This window comes from Rattus rattus, chromosome 1 (genome assembly GCF_011064425.1).
Source record: "Rattus rattus isolate New Zealand chromosome 1, Rrattus_CSIRO_v1, whole genome shotgun sequence".
NCBI lineage: Eukaryota > Metazoa > Chordata > Mammalia > Rodentia > Muridae > Rattus > Rattus rattus.
In genome coordinates, this window is record NC_046154.1 from 155,336,613 (window position 1) to 155,362,708 (window position 26,096).

Consider the following 26,096-nt stretch of genomic DNA (forward strand, 5'->3'; position numbering starts at 1 on the left):
AGACCACAGGCTGGGAAATTCCTCAGGACCAGGACCAAGGCATTTATGAACAAGTGTGGGAGTCTGTGCTGGACTGAGCAAGTGGATGCTGGCTTGAGGGGACCTGGATGGGGCTTGAGCCTTGGAGGAGGGAGAAAGCCTCCCAGAACTGGAGGGCCTGGACCTGCCACTGCCCTGAGCCTTTGGCTCCCTGGCTTAGTCAGAGCTCAGGGGTATGATGGGCCCAGGCTTGACTCCACTGTCCAGACTTCTGTTCAACTCCTCTCAGTGGTCCTCAGTCTATAGCTCCTTGACCAGGTCACCAGGTAAAATGCAGGGAACTCATTTCCATGGCTGTTTAACATTGCACCGTGTTCCACACTACTAAGAAACATGTTTCCTCTGAAAGCCGCTGGTTAAAGCTGCTAGTTTTCAGACCCTCTGGGTCTGCTTTTTGTTTGCTTGATCCAGCGGCCCTACCCTGGTTAGTCGCCGAGGACTGCGGCCTTGCCCGGATCCAGGCTTTGACGCTGGCATGAATCATTGGAGGAGTGGTGACTTGGGATGGGCAGAGCCTCAATACAGATTTCCATAGTGGAACTTGTATGAGGGAGCCTCCAGACGGAGGTCAGGATGACCACTGGGGTGAGAACCACTCCCTGCCCTCTCTGGAGATTTGTCCATCAGAGAGACACATATCAGGAGGGATAAGCAATGACAACGGGGTCACCAAGATGTCTCTTCCTCAGGTGCCAGAGGGCTCAGTCCCTCATCTCTGTCCTTGGAGCCCCTTCTTGCCCTGCCCCTCTGTATGGCACTTCTGTTTTCTGTGATGCACTGGGTCCTGAGCAGTAACCGGGAAGGGGGTTGCCCTGCTTGACAAAGGGGTGTGTGGGGACTGAAGTGACTATTCACAGATATCCTGCTGTGCCCAAGAGCAGTGAACTACCATTCTACTGTCCATTGCTGCTAGTACACCCTTGTACTGTTGAGCATCCCCGGTCCCTGTGTAGGGTGTGCGTGTGTGCGCGCGCGCGCGTGTGCGTGTGTCCATTGTCCAGCCACTGCCTCCTTGTGCTCATGCAGGGGAGTACCTAGGCAATGGGCAGGTGCACAGCCTGGGCCTTGCCGGTGACTGGCACGGGGTGGGAGCTCAAGGTGGTGAGGAGACCAGTTCCGAGAGTGTTGGGCACTGAGTCTGAGGGTAGCCCGCTCTCCAGGCTGCACTCTGCTTGCAGGGTGCTTTCTGGGGAGTATGACCCTATGTAACTTTCATTTTTTTCAAATCTGGTTTTTAAGGATGGCTCTTAAATGTTTTAACCTTCCTTGTAACCCACTACCCACCAGAGGCAGTGGAAAGGAAAGGCTATGGGGGGAAGTGGACCTGTTTAAAAAGCTTCTTTAGAGCCACTCCCATCTGTGTTGTCTGGAAAGCAGCAGTTCAGTTCACAGACAGCAGTGGCAGTTTGGTCCACTCGCAAACACTTCCCACACGGACCCATCGGCAGTTCAGTTTGATAGAGTCGGGTTAACAACAGCGGTGACATGACCTAGCAGAGACAGTCCGGCTTGAGCAGAATCATGCCTTGGCTTGAGTCAGCAGGAGGCACCCGGAGGGACACCAGGAGAAGTTCTCAGCTGTGCCCCCTCTTCTCTCTCTCTCTCTCTCTCTCTCTCTCTCTCTCTCTCTCTCTCTCTCTCTCTCTCTCTGGAAAGTGAGGGTCGGTGAAGACTCGAGCCCCACAAGTGTTGCACAGCTAGCTGTACCAGCAAGCCAAGCTCTGTCACTCTGTGGAGTCCTATTTATACCCTCTGAATGTCATGTGTCCCCCCACGCACGCGCCTCATCTCGGCACGCCTCTCCTCGCTTTAGCACGTCCTCCAGTCAGCCTGGGTTCGTGTTCCAGAAGCTACAGCACACCACCTTAAGTTTTTTTGTGCATTTCTTTCTACGGTGTCCTGACAGATGGAGCTCAGCTATGCAGTGTAAGGCAGACCAATACATTGTGTGTTGTTAGCAAAGAGTCTTTCCTCACGTGGCCTTTCACGTGCTTGATTTAGTAGAACATCCTTCCATCTGTGTCTGCTCCAGCGAAATGTTCCTTCTCAAAGTCGGCCTTAGCCTTTCACACCCGTGTCCACTTTAATCATGTGTTTGCCGCAGCCAAACGCCATCCAACTGACTTTCCAAAGAACCCTTAAGTTTCTCCTTCAACCCTGTTTCTAAGTGCTGATTTCCAGAGGTCCTAGACTGCGGGGTCTGTCTGCAGGGACACCCAGATTTTTTTTGCTTTGGACTACATCGTGCTTGTATCAGACTCTGAGAGCTTGAGCCTGACTCTGAGGAGATGGGCACTGAAACAGCCTTCAGCTCCTCAGAGAGACGGGGAGTTGAGGTTCTGTGAATGCAGGTGGTGTCTATGTGTGCATGTTCCTCTGCCCTTCAGAAACCCCGATGCCTCAGTAGTCATGACTCCCCAGGGCCAGAGCTGCCCTGGGCCAACAGTGCCCCGTGGGAACAGGAAGTTAGAAAGGCAGCGGGACTGTCAACTTCCCTCTGCTCCAGGGTAAGGTCAGGCTCCCTGGGGCCCCTGTACAGAATAGGCAGCGTGGCCCAACCTGATCTGGTGGGAGAGTTCTAGTGAAGTTCCTAGCTGTGTGGCCACGCTGTAATGGATTAGGAGCCATGACCTGAATCCTAACCCTAATCCTAATTTTTGCCACCTCCATAAGGTTTTAATGCTGGTATGTCCAGGGATTTTAACGACTGACCCAATTCCGTGCAGGTTCAGTTCTCCCACAGCCTCCCCGCTTATCCAGGCTTCCCTCCTCCGGTCTCATCTCTCCCGCCATCCACCCTGTCTAGTGTCTTTCCTCACACTTCTCAGGCCTCGACCCTCCTCCAGCCTTACTTTGTTCACCAGATTCTCCATCCTCACCCTCATCTCTTCTCCAGCTTCCCCACACCCCCGACATACCCTCCTCAGCTTCCTCCCTCTTCCCACTCACCCTCCTCCAGCTTCCTCCCTCTTCCCACTCACCCTCCTCCAGCTTCCTCCCTCTTCCCACTCGCCCTCCTCCAGCTTCCTCCCTCTTCCCACTCACCCTCCTCCAGCTTCCTCCCTCTTCCCACTCGCCCTCCTCCAGCTTCCTCCCTCTTCCCACTCGCCCTCCTCCAGCTTCCTCCCTCTTCCCACTCGCCCTCCTCCAGCTTCCTCCCCTCTTCCCCTCCCCTCCTCAGCTTCCTCCCTCTTCCCACTCGCCCTCCTCCAGCTTCCTCCCTCTTCCCACTCGCCCTCCTCCAGCTTCCTCCCTCTTCCCACTCACCCCCCTCCAGCTTCCTCCCTCCTCCCCCTCACCCCCCTCCAGCTTCCTCTCCTGCTCACCCTCCTCCTATTAGTCTTCTTCCAGGCATATCCCTTTTTCCTTCTTCCCCCTCTTCTAGCCACATCCCTCCTCCCACCCTTCTCCAGCTTCCCCTTCTCCATCCAGTCTTCCAGCTTTCTCCTCCTGCCCACCGTCCTTTTGCCCCCTTTCCTCAGGAGCCTCCCTGCCCCACCTCCCTGCCCCAGTTTCCTTCATCACCTCATTTTTCCTGGCTCTCCTTTCAGCACACAGTAGGCACTCAGTGTTCCCTGACCTGCTAAGACTTTCCTCTGGTTAGGTCCCAGTAAACAGTGGTTGAAGGGGGCGTTAGAGATGCCGCTGGTCATATGAACTGTCAGGAGCTAGGGGACATGTCACCCACAGGGTAACCCTGGCACCCCTGGGTCCATGTGCTGTAGACATAGGGGTGGATATGAGAGCGAATGCTGGAGTCCCTTCAGATAGTGTCCCCTCACTAGAGCCCAGCCTGTCCAAAGGGTCAGAGCTGCTGCACTTGTGTCGGGTGGACATGGGGGAGGGAGAAGCCAGGTTTCTGCACAGTCCTTGTCTAGCCCTCTGTAGCACAGGTTACTGTGTGTCTGCCTGCCTACGATATAGGCTACTTCTAGAATGCAGGGGCTCCCCCTCACCCCTGAACAGGTCACCGTGCATTGTTCCCCCCAGCACCAAAGCGCAGGCACTTGAGTTCCCCTCAGAACCTCTCAGGTTAGCTCTGCTCAGGTGACCTCTCGCAGGGGAAGGTCAGAGGAAACCTTTTGGACCTTCAGCAAGGACCTTCCCTGCCCTCGAGTCTCAGACATTCTTTTTTTTTTTTTTTTTTCTTTTCTTTTGGAGCTGGGGACCGAACCCAGGGCCTTGCGCTTGCTAGGCAAGCGCTCTACCACTGAGCTAAATCCCCAACCCCAAGTCTCAGACATTCTGAACTGAAATCAGCCTTGTGGTAGAAGAAGGGCTGACTGTGGCTGTGTGTGGTCTTGGTCAGGCATCAAGGAGCTGTAATCTCTGGAGTGGAGGCTTCACCATGTGGCCTTTTTAACCTTCAGGAGGTCACACCTGAAGGATCCAGTGTGGGCTTTTGGGATCCTGGCCTTTCTTTCCAGAGTTTACATGCTCTTGGCTTCCAAATGTCCCTGGCCCAGGGTCCCAGGACACCCCCTGAACAGGGTAGGCTGGGCCCCATCACAGGTCAACCTCAGAATCTCTGTGGCGTTCCCTAGAGTGTACACAGCCGGTGTTAAGGCAAGATCCTGACCTTCTCACTGTGAAATGTCGAGAAACCTTCCAACCTGCCAGGAACTACACGATGCTATCTATCTTAGAGGGAAGGTGGGTTCTGCCTGAGCTTGGTCACCCCATGCTAAGGTACTTATTGGTTTAGAAGTGTCGGGGTGTCAGGGTGTCCAGCTCAGGTGGCCCTCCTCTGGAAAGGCTGGGATCAACTCAGGAGTGCTGCTCTGGCGGCTTGCCCTCTCTGCAACTCTGCATTATAACTGCAGAACCCAGCCCACGGGTTGGGGACACCTGGGTGACCTCTAGCTTACAGTCTTGAGATTTGGGGGCCCCTCCCAGCCGGAAGACTCCTTTCCAGCAAAGAGACCCCAGTTAAGCTTTGCGACACTTCTGAGCCCTGAGATTCCAGGATCCCAGATTGCAGGATCCCAGCTTGGAGATCCCTCCCAACTAGGGGACTTCTGTTTGTCCTGAGACCTTCCCCGCCCAGTCCCAAAGCCCCTGCCCCTCCCCGCCCGGTTCAAGGTGGCTAACACACCCCTCAGGGCCTCCGCCCTCTCCTGCCCTCCCGCCTCCGCACTTTCTCTTCATGCCACGCCCTCCCCCAACCCCGCCTCCGCCTCGCCCGGGCCCTTTCGTCAAGCCCAACCCTTTCCCTGAGTCGGGCAGTCTCCACGGCCATGTGATCCTGGGGCTGCCGGGACAGTTGGGGCAAGCGGGGGTCGCGGGCGTCCCTGGGCGGGGGTGACATGGAGCGGAGGTGGGTCTTCGTGCTGCTGGACGTGCTGTGCGTGTTGGTTGGTAAGAGGCTCAGACCCGGGTGCGGGGACTCTTTCCCAAGTGTACGCTCCCACAGTCCCTCTGGCCAGTGTGCGTTTGAGATGCGGACGATGGTGACCGATGCACTCTATTTCCCTGTGCACCCCACCAACCCTCCTGGGCGCCTGGCGGGATCGGGGCTGCTTGTCTACCTGTAGCTGTTCCCGGGTGGAGGGTCCTGGCAGCAGGAAGTCGCTCGAGTGCCGTGGAGCGATGTGACTCACACGGGCGGGGCGGCACCAAGACCCTGGAGGCCAGTGACCCGTGGCCAAGGTCCAGCACTGTGCCCTCGGGAGGCGGGGACGGCGAGGCTCGCACAGACAAACCTGCCAGTCCGGTTCAGGCCGCGGGGAGGAGCATCCCGAACCCCTCAGGCTCGAACAAAGGCCAAGTGTTTGTTGGGGCCCAGGGGACAGTGACTGGATTCTAACCCAAGGCGGTGACGGGGTGCCGTCTATCCTCCCCCATTTTGCATCGCCCTCTCCTTTCACCTTCCATATTCCGGAAGGATACTCTTTTTAGCTGTGCCCATTGGCCCCGTGGGACATCCCCCAGCCACTGGCACCCTTTTTTAAGTGTATGGGTTTGTTGAACCATTTCTGTTGCTTTAACTGTGTGCCAGGCACCACAGGACTTGGAAATAGTTTACATTTTTCCTTGCAAAGTCCTGGATCCCCAGGGGGCGGAGCTACCTGGGGAGTCACCGCAACAGGAGGAGGCCAATGCTGCTTGTTCGCCTTAGTCAGAGCAGCTGAACGCTGGAGTCAGTACAGACGTTGGGTGGTGAGAGGGAAGTCTTGCAGCCAGGATGAAGGAGGCCCTTTCCTGTTGGTGGGGACAACGTCTCTTACAGAGACCCATTGCAGGTGGAGGAAGAAGAGGGAACACAGTTGGGAGCCAGGCCCACAGCTGTCATGTAACCCAGCCATGCTTGGGGCTTTAGGTCCGTCCAGACCTTGCACAGCTGTCCCTGTGGCTGTGGTCGGCCTGGGATGTCCACTGAGGGTCCACTAACTTCAGTTGTCTTCGGTGTTGCTCTCAATCACCAGATCCCCGGACTTCACCTCCTCCTGTGCAGATGTGTGTTCCCTCTGACCTCCCACATCCTTCTCTGACCTGGGCTCCTCTGTTTCCTCTGACCTCTCTCCCCTCACTCCCATCTTTTCTGATACTCTCTGATCTTCTCTCTATCGTCTGCCTGTTCTCCCCTGCTGTCCCCCCTGCCCCCTCTCCCTCTCTCCCCTCTCCCCTGACTCTCCCCTTCTCCTCTGACTTCAAGACTTCTCTCACTCTTATGAAGCTGTCCCCTCCCAGGGGACACTGCTCCTGCTCCCCTTACTTCTTAGCCCCACCTCTGAACTTCATGACGTTAGCACCTTCCTGGATCATGATCCCTCTGGGTGCTGTGACAGGGACCGTATTCTGGCCAGTCCATTTCCCCTCTGCATGTTGAGGCTGCCCTCAGTGTTCTCCTAGCTTCCAGGACCATGCCCTCCACACCCAGCTTCCCTGATGCTCACGAGCAAAGGGCACTTTTGAGGGGTTTGCCCCTTTGGGGGTGTCTGTGTTCCTGTGCCTGCAGAACAAGGTGCTGCCTACTGTCCTTGTGACTGGCTCCCACCTCCCACCTCCCTTGGTTGGAGGCTTCAGATTGGAGCTCTTTTCACAGCTTCTGTGCCAGGTCCTTCATTTTCAAGTGTCTGTGACTCTGTCTTTGGTCTGAGCTTTCTGCCTCTGGGGCTGGCCCATCTTGTCCAGCGTGTAGCTAGCATTGGCTCAGAACTTGGAATGAAGGTAAATAAAGAAGCAGAGACTCAAGGGTTGGCCCTCTGGCTTTGTCTCGGCTGTGAGCTACACTGCCTCACAGCCCTACAGTCTCACGTTGTGTTGCTGGATGGTCTCACTGCCCAGGCAGTGAGCAGTTGCCAGTGCCCCACCCTGAGCACAGCAGGGCCCCTGCCGTGCCTACACAGAGGGGGCAGTCCAGCCAGCTGTCACGTGGGTGACCATATGGGTCTCCAGGGGACAGAAGCCATGAAGAGCAACAGTTACCCCATGGTGGCTCATCAGGAGGGGTGCTGAAGTGAGATGTGGGGGAGTCACAGTGCTTGCAGTGTGCGGGCAAAGGCCTGGTTGCTGGTGAAGAGTCAGCTCTAGGGAGGCCCGAAGTGAGGCCAGGCTGTAGCTGGGTAGAACGGCTCAGTAGTTGGGCTCATTCAATGCAGTCAGTCAAGGGAGTAGTTTCCAGTGGGGACATGCACAGTGGCCATGATAGAAGTGAAGATAACGGAGGGGAGGGGGGGAGAGGCAGGAATGTGCATCGCAGAGAACCATCTTCCTTCCTCGGCCTCCACAGCCTCTCTGCCTTTCATCATTCTGACTCTGGTGAATGCACCATATAAGAGAGGGTTCTACTGTGGAGACGACTCCATCCGCTACCCATACCGTCCAGACACAATCACCCATGGACTCATGGCGGGGGTCATCATCACAGCTACTGTCGTCCTTGTAAGGCAGAAAGGGGCTCGGGTGGGGGGATGGGCCAGCCTCCCCCCCTCCTCCCCAGCAGGATGGGCACAGTGGAAGCCGTGTCTGCCTAGCGCTCTGTGGCTGTTCCATTGGCAGGTCTCATCGGGGGAGGCCTACCTGGTGTACACAGACCGTCTCTATTCGCGCTCTGACTTCAACAACTATGTGGCTGCCATCTACAAGGTTCTGGGGACCTTTCTGTTCGGGGCCGCTGTGAGCCAGTCTCTGACTGACCTGGCCAAGTACATGATCGGCCGTCTTCGACCCAGTTTCTTGGCTGTGTGTGACCCTGACTGGAACCGGGTCAACTGCTCTGGCTACGTGCAGCTGGAGGTGTGCAGGGGCAGCCCTGCTAACGTCACCGAGGCCAGGTGAGTACTGGCTGCAGCCCAGGCAAGGCTCTGACGTACAGGAAGCCCGGGGCCGGGTGGGTGGAGAAAATCTGTCCACAGAGACTGCCATGGCTCTCCCTCTGCATCTTTGACAGGGCAGGTATGCAAGTGGGCAGTCTCAGGGCTCATTTGTCTGGGAGGCAGCGGCCAGTCCCGAGGGGCGGGGTGACCGCCTCCTGTGCCTCGAGGCACGCGATGAGGGATCTGCTGTGGCCCAGTGAGCTCCTGCTTCTTTAAGGCCCTCGAGGTGTTGGTGAGCTTCTTTGCAGTTAGCGTTGTTTCTCTTCCTGGCGTCCTGCTCTCCTGGGTCCCCACCGTTCATTCTTGGCTTGGCCTTGTGCTGCGCATCTTCGTCTCGCTGTGTAGTCGCTGCTGAGCGCCGCTCTATCTGTTGTCTCCGGTCGGCCATCAGGACTTCTGGGACCTTTTCTCTTTGAATATTATTGGCACTTTCATATCCGTAACGCACGTTTGAGACAGCGTTTTGCCACGTAGCCCAGAATGACCTCAAACTCCTGCCTCAGTTCCCTGAGGGCCGGGGTGACAGGTCCGTGCCACCGTGACCGGCCTAGAAGGTCTTCTTGGCTTCTGTCCCTTTCTTCATTCTTCATGGGTGTTCTCATCTCTAGACGTTTCAAGGGTCTGGTTGCAGTGTCCTAAGCCTTGGTGCTTGTGTCTTCTCGTGGACTGACTGCTTTATGTTTGTGCGTTTTTAGTGGTCGGTCAGTGGTGAGTGTCTTCCCTAATTGCTCTCATATGTATGTGTCTGTGCCTGTGCCTGTGCCTGTGCCTGTGCCTGTGTCTGTGCCTGTGCCTGTGCCTGTGCCTGTGCCTGTGCCTGTGCCTGTGCCTGTGCCTGTGCCTGTGCCTGTGCCTGTGTCTGTGTCTGTGCCTGTGCCTGTGCCTGTGTCTGTGCCTGAGTCTGTGTCTGTGTCTGTGTCTGTGTCTGTATCTGTGCCTGTGTCTGTGTCTGTGTCTGTATCTGTGTCTGTGTCTGTATCTGTGCCTGTGTCTGTGCCTGTGATTGTGTCTGTGACTGTGTCTGTGTCTGTGTCTGTGACTGTGTCTGTGTCTGTGACTGTGTCTGTGTCTGTGACTGTGCCTGTGCCTGTGTCTGTGTCTGTGACTGTGTCTCTGTCTGTGACTGTGACTGTGACTGTGTCTCTGTCTGTGACTGTGACTATGTCTGTGCCTGTGCCTGTGTCTGTGTATATGTATAGATATGACTATACTGTATATGTGTTTTCCTGAATGTATGTAATACGTACATCAGATTCCTGCCAGAGTCCATGGGGGTTAGAAGAGGGCATCAGATCCCCTCGAATGGAGTTACAAGCTGTTGTCAGCTGCCGAGTGGATAACTGAACCCTCCTCCCCTGCAAGGGCACTAAGCACTCTCAACCCCTAAGTCCGCTCTCCAGCCCCTCTTCCCATTATATTTTGAGGCAAGGTCTCTCCCTAAACCTTGAGCTGTACGGCTCTGTTAGACTGGCCAACAAGCTGCAGCCCTGGGTTAAGGAAGGCACGACCTCCTCTCACGTGGTGATTAGGGGTGGAACTCAGGCCTTAGGCTTGCACGGCGGGCACGTTACTGGTTGACCGTGTCCACCCCGCGCCCCCAGACTGCTTCTATCTCTTAGCCATGCTGTGCGTGTGCTAACCATTTACTCTGCGGGCCTTGGATAGTTTTGGTTGTTGCCGCTGCAAAACGGCGACTTTTGTCTGTGTCTGTCTGAGAAGACCAAACCCACAACTTTGACTCGAACATGCCAGGCAAATCTCTCTAACACCGAGTCACTGGTGTTAGACCAAGAATGGACACTGTGGACACTGTCTATTCAGTAGCTCCCATGAAGGAACTGTGGGTGGCCATGCTGTAATGAGGTTTTGTTGACAGCATAGCAGTCAGCAGGATTGGACATTTCGCTTTTGTTTTCTGGGTGCTGGGGTGGGGCTGGGGACTCTGCCTTAGCCTTATTTTGTCTGCCAAGATTGGGGAGTTGCTCTGGGGTGGGGTGTGATCCAGCGGGACAACTGGTTCCTCTGAGCCGTGACTGGTATCTTTGTAAGATGAGGTAGGTGATGGTCAGCAGCACAGACCACCAGCTGTCACAACAGTGGCTGTGACTACAGAACGGGGAGCCTGGCAGTGTGGTCCTGTTGGCCATGGTTGCTCCGGGGGTAGGCAGGGGGTTGGAGTTGGTGAATCGAGAGCGAGGAGGGGAGATGGTTGCTCCAGGGCCTTCCCTCGGGTTAGATTTTGTTTTACAATTTTATTTTTATTTTATGTGTATTGCTGGTTTGCCTGCATATTTCTGCACACCACATGCATGGCTGGTAACAAAGGAGGCCAGGATTGGGAGTTGGAGTTGCAGACGGTTGTGAGACACCATGTGGTTGTTGGACATTGAATTGAGGCCGTCTGGAAGGGCATCCAGTGCTCTTAACAGTTGCACCACCTCTTCAGTCCCTCGCAGGTTAAAATTGTGTTTTGTGGGGCTGGAGAGATGGCTCAGTGGTTAATACCACTGTGTGCTCTTCCAGGGGATCTGTGCTACATTCTCAGAACCCAAAAGGTAGCCCCCACACAGCCATGTGTAACTTCAGTTCACGGGGATCTGATGCCTTCTTCTGACTTCTGCAGGCATCACGTGCATGTGGTGCACAGGCAGCGGTGTAAGCAAAACACCCGTGCACTAAAATAAAAATAACTAAATCATCTTTGGATGATTAATTTTTATTACTTTTACGTGTGTATGAGTGTGTTGTGTGCGTGTACACTGTGTGTGCACATGTGCGTGTGCACATGTGCATGTGTGATGTGTGTGTGATTGTGTGGCTGTGTGTGTGTGAGAGGAGGGGGGAGGGAGAGAGACAGAGAGAGAAACACACACAGAGAGAGGGAGAGACAGAAACACACGTACATACACAGAGAGAGAGAGAGAGAGAGAGAGAGAGAGAGAGGCAGATAGACACACACAGAGACACAGAGAGAGGGAGAGACAGACAGACAGACACACAGACAGACACACAGAGAGACAGACATGCACACACACGCACACACAGAGAGAGACATAGAGAGAGAGAGAGAGGGAGAGAGAGAGAGAGAGAGACAGAAAGAGACCCAGAGAGAGAGAGAGAGAGAGAGGCAGATAGACACACAGACACACAGAGAGAGAGAGAGACAGAGACACAGAGAGAGAGAGAGGGAGAAAGAGAGAGACAGACAGACAGACACACACACACAGAGACAGACACACACAGAGAGATAGAGAGAGAGGAGAGAGAGAGAGAGAGAGAGAGAGAGAGAGAGAGAGAGAGAGCGAGCATGACTATGACTTATGACTATAGGCACCCTCAGAGGCCAAAGGCATCAGATTTCCTGGAGTTGGAGTTTTAGGTAGTTGTGAACAATAGGATGTAGGTGCCACCTCTCTGGTCCCACTTCCCTTAGTTTCGAGTTGCACCCCTCTGTGGCTGCCAGTTGCCCACGGAGCTCGTGGCTCTGCCTCTCCCTGACTGGCTGTCCTCTCTCGCAGGCTGTCCTTCTACTCTGGCCACTCCTCCTTTGGCATGTACTGCATGTTGTTCCTGGCGGTGAGTGTCCGTCGTCTTCCCAGGGAACCTTATGGGGCCACCCCTTTCCTGGGCCTTGGTCTTTCCTACTGCACAATGGGGTATGTAGAGGTGGCACTGAGGGTAGGCGGGCTTATGACTCTTGCCTTGGGCTGGGCAGGCTGTGGACACCCACAGGCCCAGCTGACGGTAGGCTGATGTCCCAACAGCTCTACGTGCAGGCCCGGCTCTGCTGGAAGTGGGCACGGCTGCTAAGGCCCACCGTTCAGTTCTTCTTGGTGGCCTTTGCCATCTATGTGGGCTATACCCGAGTGTCTGACAACAAGCACCACTGGAGTGATGTCCTTGTTGGCCTCCTGCAGGGAGCCTTGGTGGCTTGCCTTACGGTGAGTCCTGTTTGCCCCTTACCGCTGGCCCCATCCGTCCACATTACAACCCTTCTCAGCTTCTCCCTGGAGGCTCCCAGATGTTCTTCTTCCTTCAGCCCTACTACTCACTGCCTTCCCCTTCCCCAGGTCTGCTATGTTTCAGATTTCTTCAAATCTCGGCCACCCCAGTCTTGCCAGGAGAATGAAGAGTTGGAGCGTAAGCCCAGTCTGTCACTGACGTTGACTCTCGGTGACCGACCCTAGCTGCTATGCTCTGGAAGCTGGGAAGCCACCTGTGGGCCAGTCATGTGTCGGCCCCTTGTCCCTGATCAGGCACTGCTGGCTTTGGAGCTGCCCTAGGGTCCTGGCTGGTGACTGTGGACCAGGGTCTTGGTGCCTGTCTGGCCCTGAGTATGGGCAGGGCCCGTCCTCATTGTTCCTTGACTCCATGGCCTCCAAAGATGTTGTCCTGCTCTGAGGGCGACGTGTCCCATCACCAATGGGTTTTCGAGGAATGCCATCCCAGCATGGCCCCAGGAATGGTTGGTCAGAGACTGTTCATGAAGTCAGCACCCTCCTTGATGGCCCTCAGGGAGTGAATACCTTGTTTGCCTGGGTGGGGCGGTTGGCCTTGGCCTTGGCCTTGGCCTTGGGCAGGGATCACAAGTGTGAAGATGGCTGCCAACCCTTGGGCTGCCTAGGAGTCTGGGTTGCTTGGAAGGTCACGTGTAGCTTTTGGTCTGAATCCTTTTCTCAAGCCTGCATAAGATTACTGCTTGAGGCCTCCAAGCTCCTCCCTCAGGATTGATGTCGTATCCTGTCCCCACTTTGTCCATATGGACCAAATGTGTAGCCAGGCATTGGAAGTCCTGGATCTGCCATTCCCATCTGTTTCAAAACACTTCAAGCTACTGTTTCATGGGAAGGGTGTGTTATAAACTTTGTACCAAGTATCTCTGTTGTGCGTGTTGATTTTCAAGCCCTCCTGGTGCGATAGATGGCTCTCTTGTCCTACTTCTCAGTGCATTGTGCTGGACCTGCCAGTCTTAGGATGGAGACCTGGCCTGGGTGTCTTGTATATAGGACAAGAGAGAGCCTTATAGCCACTGTGGTCTTCCTCTGTGTGTGGTGGACGCTTACCCTAGGTCCACCTTAGAACACGGAGACCCTTCGTAGTCCGTGCTAGATAGGTGCCTGGCCAGTCTCCCAGGGGCAGCAGGAGGGCTGACAGGTCTTGCTGTATCCAAGGACAGGCTGTGTATTTTCCTGGGAATGGGCGGCCTCCTTATGTACTCTTCAGGTCTTTGGGTCTGGGAGCATGGGGGGACAGTCAGAAGTAGCAACTCTTCCACTCCATTTCCTTCCTCTCCTTAGAAGAGGGTCAGGATCAGGTCACCAGGATCCTGGGTGCCACTGGCAGCCACTGAAAGCCAGCAGGCCCAACTCAGCATGCTGGGTGCCTCTGCTGTAGCTAGTGTTCAGCCTTTGACAGCCTGCATTTTCATGGACCTCCTGGTTAGGTGTCTGCCTGACAGCATCCTCCAGCCAATGCTCTGCATAGCAGGGTCCCACGGGTGCCAGCCGTTCTGTTAGAGGCAGAAGGTCCCAGTGAGAAGACCACATGCTTGTTTGGCCAGACTGCAGCTGAACTGAGCCTCTCCCAGGTACCCATGCCTGTTTGACTCAATCCTGGGTGCTGGTTCAGTTTGGCCAGCACAGAGCCAGTGGGCGTGGGGTACACATCTGTGACACCAGCCCTGGGAGGCTGAGGTAGGAGGATGGTGAGTGTGAGACCAGCTTGGGCTACAGTGATTCTTCTGTGTGTCTGTGAATGTTCATGTGGACGTTTGCACGTGGAGGTCAGAGGGCAACCTCAAATGTCTTTATTTTATTTTATTTTATTTTTAGAAACAAGGTCTCTCATTGGCCTGGAACTTCACCAAGTAGGTGACTTCACACTGTTGATTTCACACTTCACACCAAGCCCCTAAAACAGTGTTTCTCAACAGGGGTTCACAACCCCCACAGGGGTCACATACCAGACATCCCGCACGTCAGATACTTACATCACGATTCATAATGGTATCAAAATTACAGTTAGGCAGTAGCAGTGGAATAATCTTGTGGTTGGGAGTCACCACAACATGAGGAACTAGGAGGGTGGCAGCAGTAGGGAGGTTGAGAACCAATGCCCTAGGGAGAGACTAGTTAATTACAAAACAGCACGCACTGGAGAGGTGGCCCAGTGGCTATTGTGCAAGGTAACCCATGATTGCCTGTTAACTTCATCATCAGTGATGTCTGATACCCTCTTCCGACCACTACAGGCGTTGCACATGTGTGCATATACCGTACCCTCCCAACCCCATACTGTTAAAAGAAAAAATATTTATTTATCTATTCACTTTACATCCTGATTGATGCCCTCCCTCTTGGTCTCCCCCTCACCCAGTCCCTCCTCTTATCACCTGTCACCTTTTCCTCTTAGAGGGTAGAGGACCTCCCTTGGGAATCCCCAACTCTAGGGCATGAAGGATTAGGCACATCCTCTCTCACTGAGGCCAGAGAAGGTAGCCCGGTGAGGGAAACATATTTCACAGTTTTAGGGATAGACCCTACTTCAGTTGTTGGAGGACCCACAGGAAGAACGAATTACACATCCACTATGTATGTGTGGGGAGGCCTAGGTCTAGCCCATGCATACATCTTTGTTGGGTGATTCAGTCTCTGAGGGATCCTAGGGTCCAGGTTAGTTGACTCTATTGGTTTTCCTGTGGCATTACTATCCCCTTCCAGGCCTCAATCCTTCCCTCAACTCTTCCGTAAGAGTCCTGTGGTGGCTATTCCTGGTTGTCAACTTGACTGTATCTGGAATGAACTGTACTCCAGAATTGGAGGGCTCACCTGTGATCCAGATCTTGAGGCCAGAGGACACAAGTTTCTGACCTGTATCTTGGCAGATCTTGCGGCACAGTGGCCATGAAAAGCTTAGGCCCAGGCAAGGTAGTTCATACCTTTACTCCTAGGAGACCGAGGCTAGGAGATCTCTGAGTTCAAGGTCACCCTGGGACAGAGCGAACCCCAGATCCAGGTGTGGTGGCACACACCTTTAATCTGAGCCACACCTTCTGCTGGAGACCTACGGAAGGACATTGGAAGGAAGACTCCCTCTTCACCTGCTTGCACTTACTGGCCAGCACGGCTGTTGGAACTTACTTGTACAGAAGAGCAGCTCAAACACCAGCCTCGTCGGACTGAGCAACTACTGGATTCTCGGACTTCCCATCCACTGTTGGGTTGGTTGGACTGCACACTGTACGTCATCACGATAAATTCCCTCAATATAGAGAGACATTTCATAAGTTCTGTGACTCTAAAGAACTCTGACTAACACAAGTCCCCAAGTTTCATCCCTGGTTTGGATGTAGGTATCTGCATCTGTTTCAGTCAGCTTTTGGGTGGAGCCTTGTTGGGGTCCAGCCTCGACACAGATTGGAGTTTTCAACTGGAAGTAGGGATATCTGGAAGGCGCATAATGAATATACACAGACTACTCTTTGGGTGCAAACTAAGAGGCAAATTCAAGGCTTAAAGTTTCTCTCTCTCTCTCTCTCTCTCTCTCTCTCTCTCTCTCTCTCTCTCTCTCTCTCTCTCTCTCTCTCCCTCTCTCTCCCTCCTTGAGGCTGCACACTCTATTCTCTTGCACACTCTGCTTTTCTCCGTTGTGCTTTTCTTTTCTCGAACTCCCACACTCATGCACACCTCTGTTCATTCCTTTTCATTCTCACACACACTCTTCATACACACCTCACACATATCTCACACCACATGCACTCTCCTTTCACTCACACACACAATCCTTTTTTAAATTAAATTTAATTTTTTTATTAGATATATTTCTTTACTTACATTTCAAAGGTTATTTCCCTTCCCGGTTTCCTGTCCATAAGCCCCCATTCCCTCCCCTCCCCTTCCCTCATATGGGTATTTCCCCTATACATTCCCCTTATTGCCCCCCCCACCATATTCCCCTGCACTGGGGGGTCCAACCTTGGCAAGACCAAGGGCTTCCCCTTCCACTGGTGCCCCAACAAGGCTATTCTCTCATACCTATGCAGTTGGAGCCCTGGGTCAGTCCATGTATAGTCTTTCGGTAGTGGTTTAGTCCCTGGAAGCTCTGGTTGGTTGGCATTGTTGTTCTTATGAGGTTGCAAGCTCCTTCACCTCTTTCAGTCCTTCCTCTAATTCCCCCCAAGGGGGTCCTGTTCTCAGTTCAGTGGTTTGCTGCTAGCATTGACCTCTGTATTGGATATGCTCTGGATGTGTCTCTCAGGAGAGATCTATATCCAGTCCCTTTCAGCATGCATTTTTTTAGCTTCATCAATCTTATCTAGTTTTGGTGGCTGTATATATACAGGCCACATGTGGGTCAGGCTCTAAATGGCCATTCCTTGAGCCGCTGCTCTAAACTTTGCTTCCATATACCCTCCTATGGATATTTTCCCCCCTTTTAAGAAGGAGTGGGAGCATCTGCATTTTGGTCATCCTTCTTCTTGAGCTTCCTGTGGTCTGTGGATTGCATCTTGGGTAGTTCGAGCTTTTTTGCTAATATCCATTTATCAATGAGTGCATACCAAGTGTGTTTTTCTGTGATTGGGTTACCTCACTCAGGATATTTTCTAGTTCATTCCATTTGCCTATGAATTTCATGAAGTCATTCTTTTTTGACAGCTGAGTAGTACTCCGTTGTGTAGATGTACCACATTTTGAATCTATTCCTCTGTTGAAGGGCATCTGGGTTCTTTCCAGCTTCTGACTATTTTAAATAAGGCTGCGATGAACATAGTGGAGCATGTGTCTTTGTTGTATGTTGGAGCATCTTTTGGGTATATGCCAAAGAGAGGTATAGCTGGGTCCTCAGGTAGTGGAATGTCCAATTTTCTGAGTAACCTCCAGACTGATTTCCAGAATGGTTGTACCAGTCTGCAATCCCACCAACAATGGAGGAGTGTTCCTCTTCCTCCACATCCTCGCCAGCATCTGCTGTCACCTGAGTTTTTTATCTTAGATATTCTGACTGGTGTGAAGTAGACTCTCAGGGTTGTCTCGATTTGCATTTCCCTGATGACTAAGGATATTGAACATTTCTTTAGGTGCTTTTTGGCCATTCGATAATCCTCAGCTGAGAATGTTTTGTTTAGGCTCTGTACCCCATTTTTTAATAGGGTTATTTGGCTCTTTGGAGTCTAACTTCGTGAGTTCTTTGTATATTTTGGATATTAGCCCTCTATCAGATGTAGGATTGGTAAAGATCTTTTCCCAATCTGTTGGTTGCTGTTTTGTCCTAATGACAGTGTCTTTTGCTTTACAAAAGCTTTGCAGTTTTATGAGGTCCGATTTGTCAATTCTTGATCTTAGAGCATGAGCCATTGGTGTTTTGTTCAGGAAAATTTCCCCAGTGCCCATGTGTTCGAGACTTGTCCCAAACTTTAACTTTTGACTTATTATACTTCAGAGCTCAAAGCTCTGAGGTCAGCTACTTGCATTTTCCTGTGAAGCTCTAATGATAAATGATGTGGGCAAAGCTGCCAGGCAGTGGCCAGAAAAAATCAAATTAACCCTTAACTCAGTAGTTCTGCTAGCTCTCTGTTCTTTGCACACAATGATTCTTGTAAGAGTCCCAGTATTTTGACTAAGTTTACTAGTATATAATGTTATGTATTCTATACTTCTTATCCAGCAACCACTCTCAAATGTTATGTAAAAGTTATTTCCTAACTTCAATAACTTCTTCCTTTCTTAAGATCCCAATGTTGGCTCTAATTCATTTTCTAATAATTTTTGAAAGTTTCTTTGCAAGTCAAACCTTAATCTGGAACTACAATTGTGCAGTTATTACATTGTTTCCAAGATGAGAACACACAGCATGCACCTGGGCCATTAGGGCTGTGCTGTGCTGTGCCCCTATGCATCAATTTCCAATTGTCTAAGAATCATGACATCAAGGAACATCTAGTTTCACAGAATTCACCAGAGCAGAAGGAGAAAGAAGTAGGAAAGTCAGATATAATAGAATAATTATGCACACCAAGGCCAACTGAAAGGCAGTCACGCACAAATGAAATCTATACAGCTGTTGTCCAGGGCTAAGATTAGGAGAATTGGGAACAACCAGTTTTTTTAAAAATTTTTTTAGATCCAATTGATAAGATATAATTGTCCACTTAAACAAACAAAGCCCAGTACCATCCATCCCTTAGGAACATTGATAACAACCTGTAAATACACAGAACGAGATCTTTACGTCAGCCTCCATTGTCCTGCCAAGGCTTCTCTCTCTCCCTCCTGTCTCTTCCTTTCTCTCCTAGTCTCCTCCTTTTCCTTCAAACTTCTCTCCCTCCCATCCTTCCTTCTCCTCCAATGACAGGCCTCCTTCTATCCTGTACCTGCCCCTCACCTGTACTTTACAAAAATAATAGGGAGAAGGTTCTGGTGAAGTCACCTGATTCCTGAGTACGTGACTAGGCAGCTGTCCTTGGGGCAGTGGAATTAGCATCAAAATACAGATAACTTCAGGGCAAACCACAACATTTACCCCTTTTTGTCCAGTTAAAAAGCCTTTTCACTTATATATATTGAGTACAATTATTACCATTCTACAATTTATAAAGCATATGATATACTCAACACCCAGTCCATCACTATATCAATTAAACAACATTTAGTTATCCATTCCAGCTTAAGAAAGGTTTAAAGTCTATATTATATCTTGGCTAGCTTGTATACTATCTGATAACTATCCAATAAATATGTATAGTCAGAGTTAAACAGCCTGATAGGCTATGAGACTATAATCAGTCTTCAACCCCATCAGAAATCTTTGAATGACCAAATATCTATACACATAGGAAGCCTAACACGGCTTCTAGAACTGAGAGGTTGTAGAGACAAATCTCCACTAGCACAGTCCCCTGTTAGCAACATTTGAGCGCAAGTCTTCAGCCTTCTGGCCCAAAATCAACTGACAGACTCTCGAAATGCAGACTTTGAAGGGCTGATCACCCTGTCTTGGCAGAATTATTATTCTGCATAATTTGTCCTTTTCTGGACAGTATTCGTCTGCAGAAGAAACAGGCAGTTTTGTACAGTGGCTGCCTAGCCACAAAGTATTGCCTCACCTGGAGGTAGAGATGTTCAAATTCTTTGTTGAATCTGGCAAAGGGGAACTGTTAGGAGCAGATATGTCTCAACAAAAGATAAATAACTTTAAATCTCAAATTTTGTGGATTTCTGACGTTTTTGAAAACCATCTACCTATATAAGACAATCTGTACTGTTGTCTTTATATCTTAATAATATCTTGAAAGTACTCTCACAAAGTCAGCAATATGTTTGCTATTTGGCCCTTAACTCACATGTGTAATCAACTCAGAAGTTTGTAATGACATCAATAGAAGGACTGGCTCTAAACCTTGTACTTTTAAACTCTTTTAACAAATAAATTCTATATCAAAGCAAAGATATGATTTTAGCTTAGTTACCAAATGAGATTACGACTGTACAACTTGATCTAGCTAATCTTCCCTGTTAAATTACAACCAATTTTAAATTCTTTATAAAAACAACTTTAGAATAACCACTTCCAGCCCCCCAAAAGTCCAGGGAATTGGGACGATGACTCCTCCATAACTTCTTCAAGCTGTACATGGATGTTGAGATATCATTGGGGGAAAGGAGGTAGGAAGAATGAAGCAAATGCTGTAGCAGGATGTGTCTTGACTGGACCCAGCTGAAAGTCCTTGAGACCAGGAATCCAAGTAGGCACACTCTGTAAAATACAACTCTCAAGACAAAAGTTTAGAGTCGAATTCTCTTTTTGTTTGATTCTCCTGCATTATTTTTCAGGCGGTCTACCTCTATCAAATCTGATCAGTATGACTCTGTGAGGTTTCCAGAGCCTAATCACACTTTTTAAAAACACAAAGACAAAATCTCCCAAAATACTGTGTTCCTTAGTCTGTAACCAGAAAAGCCTGTATCTTGCACTCTCTCCCAGTGTAATAATATAACTATAAAACTCAAAGTCACACCCATTATGAAGTTAAACAATTTTTTAAAAAAGGAAGCTAAACAATGAACCTGATAGGCTTTTGTACTGTTTGATAGCAGGAAATGAACCCAAAATTCCTGTGAAGCCCATGTTAAGAAAATTCATGCTTCCTATTGTGGTAAATATCAAAAGTAACCACAAACCCTCACTAGCCAGCATCAATGAGCCATATGGACTTTAGCAGAGTAATTCATAAAACAAACCAAATCCTTTTATTAATTCCAATATCAATAAGCAACATATCAAACCAGGACTTTAGCCCAAAATATATCCATCTGTTAGGCTCTCTACCCGGAGCCACAGATTTTTCTTTAACCTTAATAACTTTTATAATATATGTCTGCATTCACTCTGCCTGGTGTTACAGACATTCATCACAACTCTCTACTTGGAGGTAGTGACTAATTTTTCCCTATCTAAATTCTGAACCGTGGATGAAAATCCCCACTTGATTCAGGTAATCTCTTTACTCTCTTCTTTCTAAAAACAAACTTAATCACCTTTTAATACTTGTAATTAAGAAGTAGCTCGTCTAACTAGGATTTCAACCCAAAATTCCTGTGGAGCCCACATTAAAAAGAATGTGAGTATCCCGAAAGACTTTCTAAACAACTTTCTTTAAAAAGCAGATTTTAATCTCTAACTCTCTGAGCTGCTATTACTTATCACACAGCAGGGGACCTACAGCCTGCCAGTCCAGGCGGCTTCCCCGTTTCTTTGTTTGAATTCCAGCCCTAGAGATATCACATGACTTAACATGGTGCCGGCCTCCTCTTAGAAAATAAAAACTTTCTCTCAACTCTTAGGATTACTAGTGGATTCTTGCCCATCACACTGGTTCGCCATCTGTTGTTGTAAAAATATAAAAATAATAAAATGTAATGGTTGTCTTTTACCTCGCTAGGCCTTGCACCACAGTGTCCCAAGATATCTTGGCAGAAACACATCCCAACTTCTCGGCGGCCCAGTGTCTCCTGCCGCCGCACACTTTCCTACACTCAAACCGTCACATAAAAGAACACACAACACAATAATCTTAGATCCAATTGATAAGATATAATTGCCCAGTTAAACATACAAAGCCCAGTACCATCCATCCCTTAGGAACATTGATAACAACCTGTAAATACAGAGAGCGAGATCTTTACGTCAGCCTCCATCATCCTACCACGGCTTCTCGAACAACCAGTTTTTACAGAGAGCTGCTGCTGTGGGCTACTGAGGTGTCTCCATCCCGGCCTACTGCAGGCAGTCCCTGTCATCGTATGTTGTCCCCAGCAGAGTCTCTCAGAGGACAGTTATGCCTGCCTACAAGCATAGCAGAGTATCATTATAGCGTTATGAATTGGTGCTTGCCCATGGGCTAGTTTTTGGTTGGTCAATCCCTTAGTCTTTGTTCCATCTTTGTCGCTGCATTTTTTTGTAGACAGGATAAATTTTGAGTCAGAAGTTTTGTGGGGTGGGTTGCTGTCACTGTTGCTCCAATGGGGCTCCTGCCTGGCTACAAGGAAGTGGCCTCTTCAGGTCTCAAATCCTCACTGCTGTGACCATCAGCTAAGGTCACCCCACTGATCTATGGGAGACTCCCCAATCCCAGGTTTTTGGTATGTCCTTGTGATACCCCCAACTCCTAACTCCATTAGCTGCAGATTTCCATTTATTCTCCTGGCCTTCTGTCTCCCCACCTGATCCTGAACCCCTCATTTGCTTCCTTATCCCCTCTCCCTCCCTTCACCTGCCTCCTGTGACTGTTTTATTCCCCTTTCTAAGTGAGATTCAAGCATCCTCACTTGGGTCTTCTTCCTGTTTACCTTCCTTGGGTCTGTGGAGTGTGTAACATGGGTATCCCGTACTTTATGGCTAATATCTACCTATAAGTGAGTACACACTATGTATGTCATTTTGGGACTGGGGTACCTCCCTCAGAATGATGATCTCAAGTTCTATCCTTTTGCCTGCAAAGTTGATGATGACTGTTTTCAATAGCTGAATAGTATTCCATTGTGTAGATATGCCGAACTTTCTTTATCCATTATTCAGCTGAGGGACATTTAGATTGTTTCCAGTGTCTGGCTGCTATGAACATAGTTGAGCAAGTGTCCCTGTGGTCTAGTGGGACGTATTTTGGGTTTATGCCCAAGAATGATACAGCTGGGTCTTGAGGTAGAACTATTCCCAGTTTTCTGAGAAACCATCAAGTTGACTTCCAAAGTGGTTTTGCCAGTGTGCACTCCCACCAGCGATGGAGGAGAGTTTCCCTTGCTCCACATCCTCGCCAGCATGTGCTATCCATTGAACTTTTCATCTTAGCCGTACCGATGGGTATAAGATGGGATCTCAGGGTTGTTTTCATTTACGTTTCCCTGATGACTAAGCATTTTATTTTATTTTTTATTTTTTTATTTTTTAATTTTTTTTTTGGAGCTGAGGACCGTTACTTTATTTTTTTAAAATTTATTTACATTTCAGTTGTTGCCCCCTCATGCCTTGGTCCCCTACCCCACAGTTCCTTACCCCATTCCTCCTCCCCCTTTCCTCTTGAGGGTGAAAGGGGTTCCCCCTTTCCTGGGGCCTCATATCTCTCAAGGATTAAGCACATCTTCTGCCATTAAGGCCTGAACAGGCAGGCCTGTGCTATATTCGTGCCAAGGGCCTCAGGCTGGCCCATGTATGCTCCTGGTTGGTGCCTCAGTCTCTGGGACCTCCCTTGGGTTAGTTGAAATGGTTGGTCTTCCTATGGGGTTGCCCTCCTCCTCAGCTTCTTTCATCCTTCCTCTAATTTAACCACCAGGATCTCTGACGTCAGTCCAGAGGTTGGCTGTAAGTGTCTGTCTATCACAGTCAGCTGCTGGTAGGGCCTCTCAGAGGACAGTGATGCTAGGTTCCTGTCTGTAAACACATCAAAGCATCAGTGGTAGTGTCAGGCGTTGGTGCCCTCCATGAAACTGGTCCCAAGTCGGGCTGGTCATTGGATTGCTTTTGCTTCAGTATCTTCTCCATTTCCATCCCTGCAGTTCTTTTAGACAAAAAAAGATATCAATGATAAAAAAGAAATTTTGACTGTGGGTTAGTAACCCTGTCCCTCCACTCGAGGCCCTGTCTATCTACTGGAGGTGGGATCTTCCAGTTCTCTGCAATGTTGGGCATTTTGGGTAAGGTCACCCCCATTAACTCCTTAGAGTCTCTCACCTCCAGGGTCTCTGGTAGTTTCTAGATGGTGCCCTGCCTCCTATCCCCTGAGGTGGCTTATCTCCATTCATTCTCTTGGCCCTCTGGGCTTCCCTTCTGTCCCCAGACCCCCATACCTAATCCTGTTCTCCTTTTCCCTTCCTCTCTCCTCTCCCACATAGGTCCCTTCCTCCCTCTGTTTCCTGTGGTTATTTCCTTCCCCCTCTAAGTAGAGTTGAAACATCCTCTCGTGGGCCTTTCTACTTGTCACACTTCTTATGTCTTGTGGGTTGTGTACTAGATATTCCATACTTTTTGGCAAATAACTACTAATCAGCGAGAAGATACCATGTATGTCCTTTTGGGTCTGGGTTACCACACCCAGGATGATATTTTCTAGTTCCATTCACTTGCTTTCAAAATTCACAAAGTCGTTGTTTTTAACAGCTGAATAGTATTGCACTGTGTAAATGAACTACCTTTTCTGTATCCATTTTTCTGTTGAGGGACATCTGGGTTGTTTTCAGCTTCTGACTATTACAAATAAAGCTGCTATAAACATGGAGCATGTGTTCTTGTGGTATGATGGGGTGTCTTTTGGGTATATGCCCAAGAGTGCTAGAACAGTGTATATAGGTAGAACTATTTCCAATTTTCGGAGGAACCTCCAGACTGATTTCCAGAGCTTGCAGTCCCACCAGCAATGGAGGAGTGTTCTTCTTTCTCCATAGCCTCACCAGCATCTGCTGGCATCTGAGTTTTTGGTCTCAGCCACTCTAATTGGTCTGAAGTGGAATTTCAGGGTTGTTTTGATTTGCATTTCTCTGATGAGTAAGGATTTTGAACATTTCTTTAAGTGCTTCTCAGCCATTTGAGATTCTTCTGTAGTTTTTTCTGTTTAGCTCTGAACCCCATTTTAAAATTATGTTATTTGTTTTTTTGGTGGAGATTAACATCTTGATTTTTTTCTTTTTTTCCTATTAAAACTGTTTATTGGGGTTGGGGATTTAGCTCAGTGGTAGAGCACTTGCCTAGGAAGCGCAAGGCCCTGGGTTCGGTCCCCAGCTCCGAAAAAAAGAACCAAAAAAAAAAAAAAAAACTGTTTATTTTCAGAAAGACATACACATCTTAGAAAGAACATTACACATAGAGCAAATTACACACTGGAAAGAACACAAAGAAGGTGTAGACACTGAATTACCCAAGATGCAATGCACAGATCACATGAAACTCAAGAAGGATGACCAGAATGCAGATGCTTCACTCTTTCTTTAAAAGGGGAACAAAAATATCCATAGGAGGGGATAGGGAGGCAAAGTTTAGAGCAGAGACTGAAGGAACACCCATTCAGAGCCTGCCCCACATGTAGCCCATATATATATACAGTCACCAAAACTAGATAAGATTGATGAAGCTAAGAAGTGCATGCTGACAGGAACCGGATGTAGATCTCTCCTGAGAGACACAGCCAGAACATGTCAAATACAGAGGCAAATGCTAGGAGCAAACCACAGAACTGAGAATGGGACCCCTGTTGGAGGAATTAGAGAAAGGACTGAAAGAGCTGAAGGGGCTTGCAACCCCATAAGAACAACAATGTCAACCAACCAGAGCTTCCGGGGACTAAACCACTACCCAAAGACTATACATGGACTGACCCTGGGCTCCAACTGCATATATAGCAGTGAATAGCCTTGTTGGGGCACCAGTGGAAGGGGAAGCCCTTGGTCCTGCCAAGGTTGGACCCCCAGTGTAGGGAATTGTTGGGGGTGGTGGTAATGAGGGTACATGGGGAGGGGAACACCCATGTAGAAGGGGAGGAAGAGGGGATAGGGGGCTGATGGACAGAAAACCAGGAAAGAGAATAACACTTGAAATGTAAATAAGAAATACCCAATTTAATAAAAATGGAAGAAAAAAAATAAAAAATAATGTGTAGACACAGTGATGGAAATGACCCAAAAGAAGCATAGAAGGGAAAGAATAGGAGGAAAAAGAAGTTTCTTTTTTTGTTTTTGTCTTTTTTTTAAATTGGATATTTTTAATTTACATTTCAAATGTTACTCCCTTTCCCAGTGTCTTGTCCATAAGGCCCCTAGCCATCTCCCTTCCTCTCCATTTGTAAGGGTGTTCCCCTACCAATCCCCCAGCTTCCCGCATCCCCACTCTGACATTCCCCTACACTGGAGGGTCTAGATTGGCAGGACCAAGGGCTTCTCCTCCCATTGGTGCCCCAAAGGCCATCCTCTGCTACATATGCAGCTAGAACCATGGGTCTGTCCATGTGTACTCTTTGGATGGTGGTTTAGTCCCTGGAAGCTCTGGTTGGTTGGCATTGTTGTTCTTATGGGGTTAGAAGCCCCTTTAGCTCCTTCAATCCTTTCTCTAATTCTTCCAACGGGGACCCAGTTCTCAGTACAATGGTTTGCTGCTAGCATTCCCCTCTATATTTGTCATGCTCTGGCTGAGCCTCTTAGGAGACAGCTATGTAATACTCCTGCCAGCATGCACTTCTTGGCGTCAGCAATATTGTCTAGT

General features: G+C 49.7%; 1 protein-coding gene across 1 annotated transcript; it reads left to right on the plus strand.

Annotated features, from left to right (window-relative positions):
• Nucleotides 1–5,238: 5,238 nt before the first annotated feature.
• Plpp2 (phospholipid phosphatase 2) lies at nucleotides 5,239–13,233 on the plus strand. The gene is made up of 6 exons (XM_032908772.1): nucleotides 5,239–5,397; nucleotides 7,772–7,923; nucleotides 8,041–8,315; nucleotides 11,876–11,933; nucleotides 12,122–12,298; nucleotides 12,428–13,233. The coding sequence occupies exons 1-6, from the start codon at nucleotides 5,346–5,348 to the stop codon at nucleotides 12,542–12,544; spliced, it is 831 nt and encodes a 276-aa protein (XP_032764663.1). The 5' UTR covers nucleotides 5,239–5,345; the 3' UTR covers nucleotides 12,545–13,233.
• Nucleotides 13,234–26,096: the final 12,863 nt, after the last annotated feature.

What these genes read in the sequence shown, in the direction of transcription:
- Plpp2 (XM_032908772.1), top strand. Translation starts at nt 5,346, where the DNA reads ATGGAGCGGAGGTGGGTCTTCGTGCTGCTGGACGTGCTGTGCGTGTTG. An exon ending in TCACAGCTACTGTCGTCCTT is followed by an intron (nt 7,924 to 8,040) that starts GTAAGGCAGAAA and finishes TTCCATTGGCAG; the next exon opens with GTCTCATCGGGGGAGGCCTA. An exon ending in GCTAACGTCACCGAGGCCAG is followed by an intron (nt 8,316 to 11,875) that starts GTGAGTACTGGC and finishes CCTCTCTCGCAG; the next exon opens with GCTGTCCTTCTACTCTGGCC.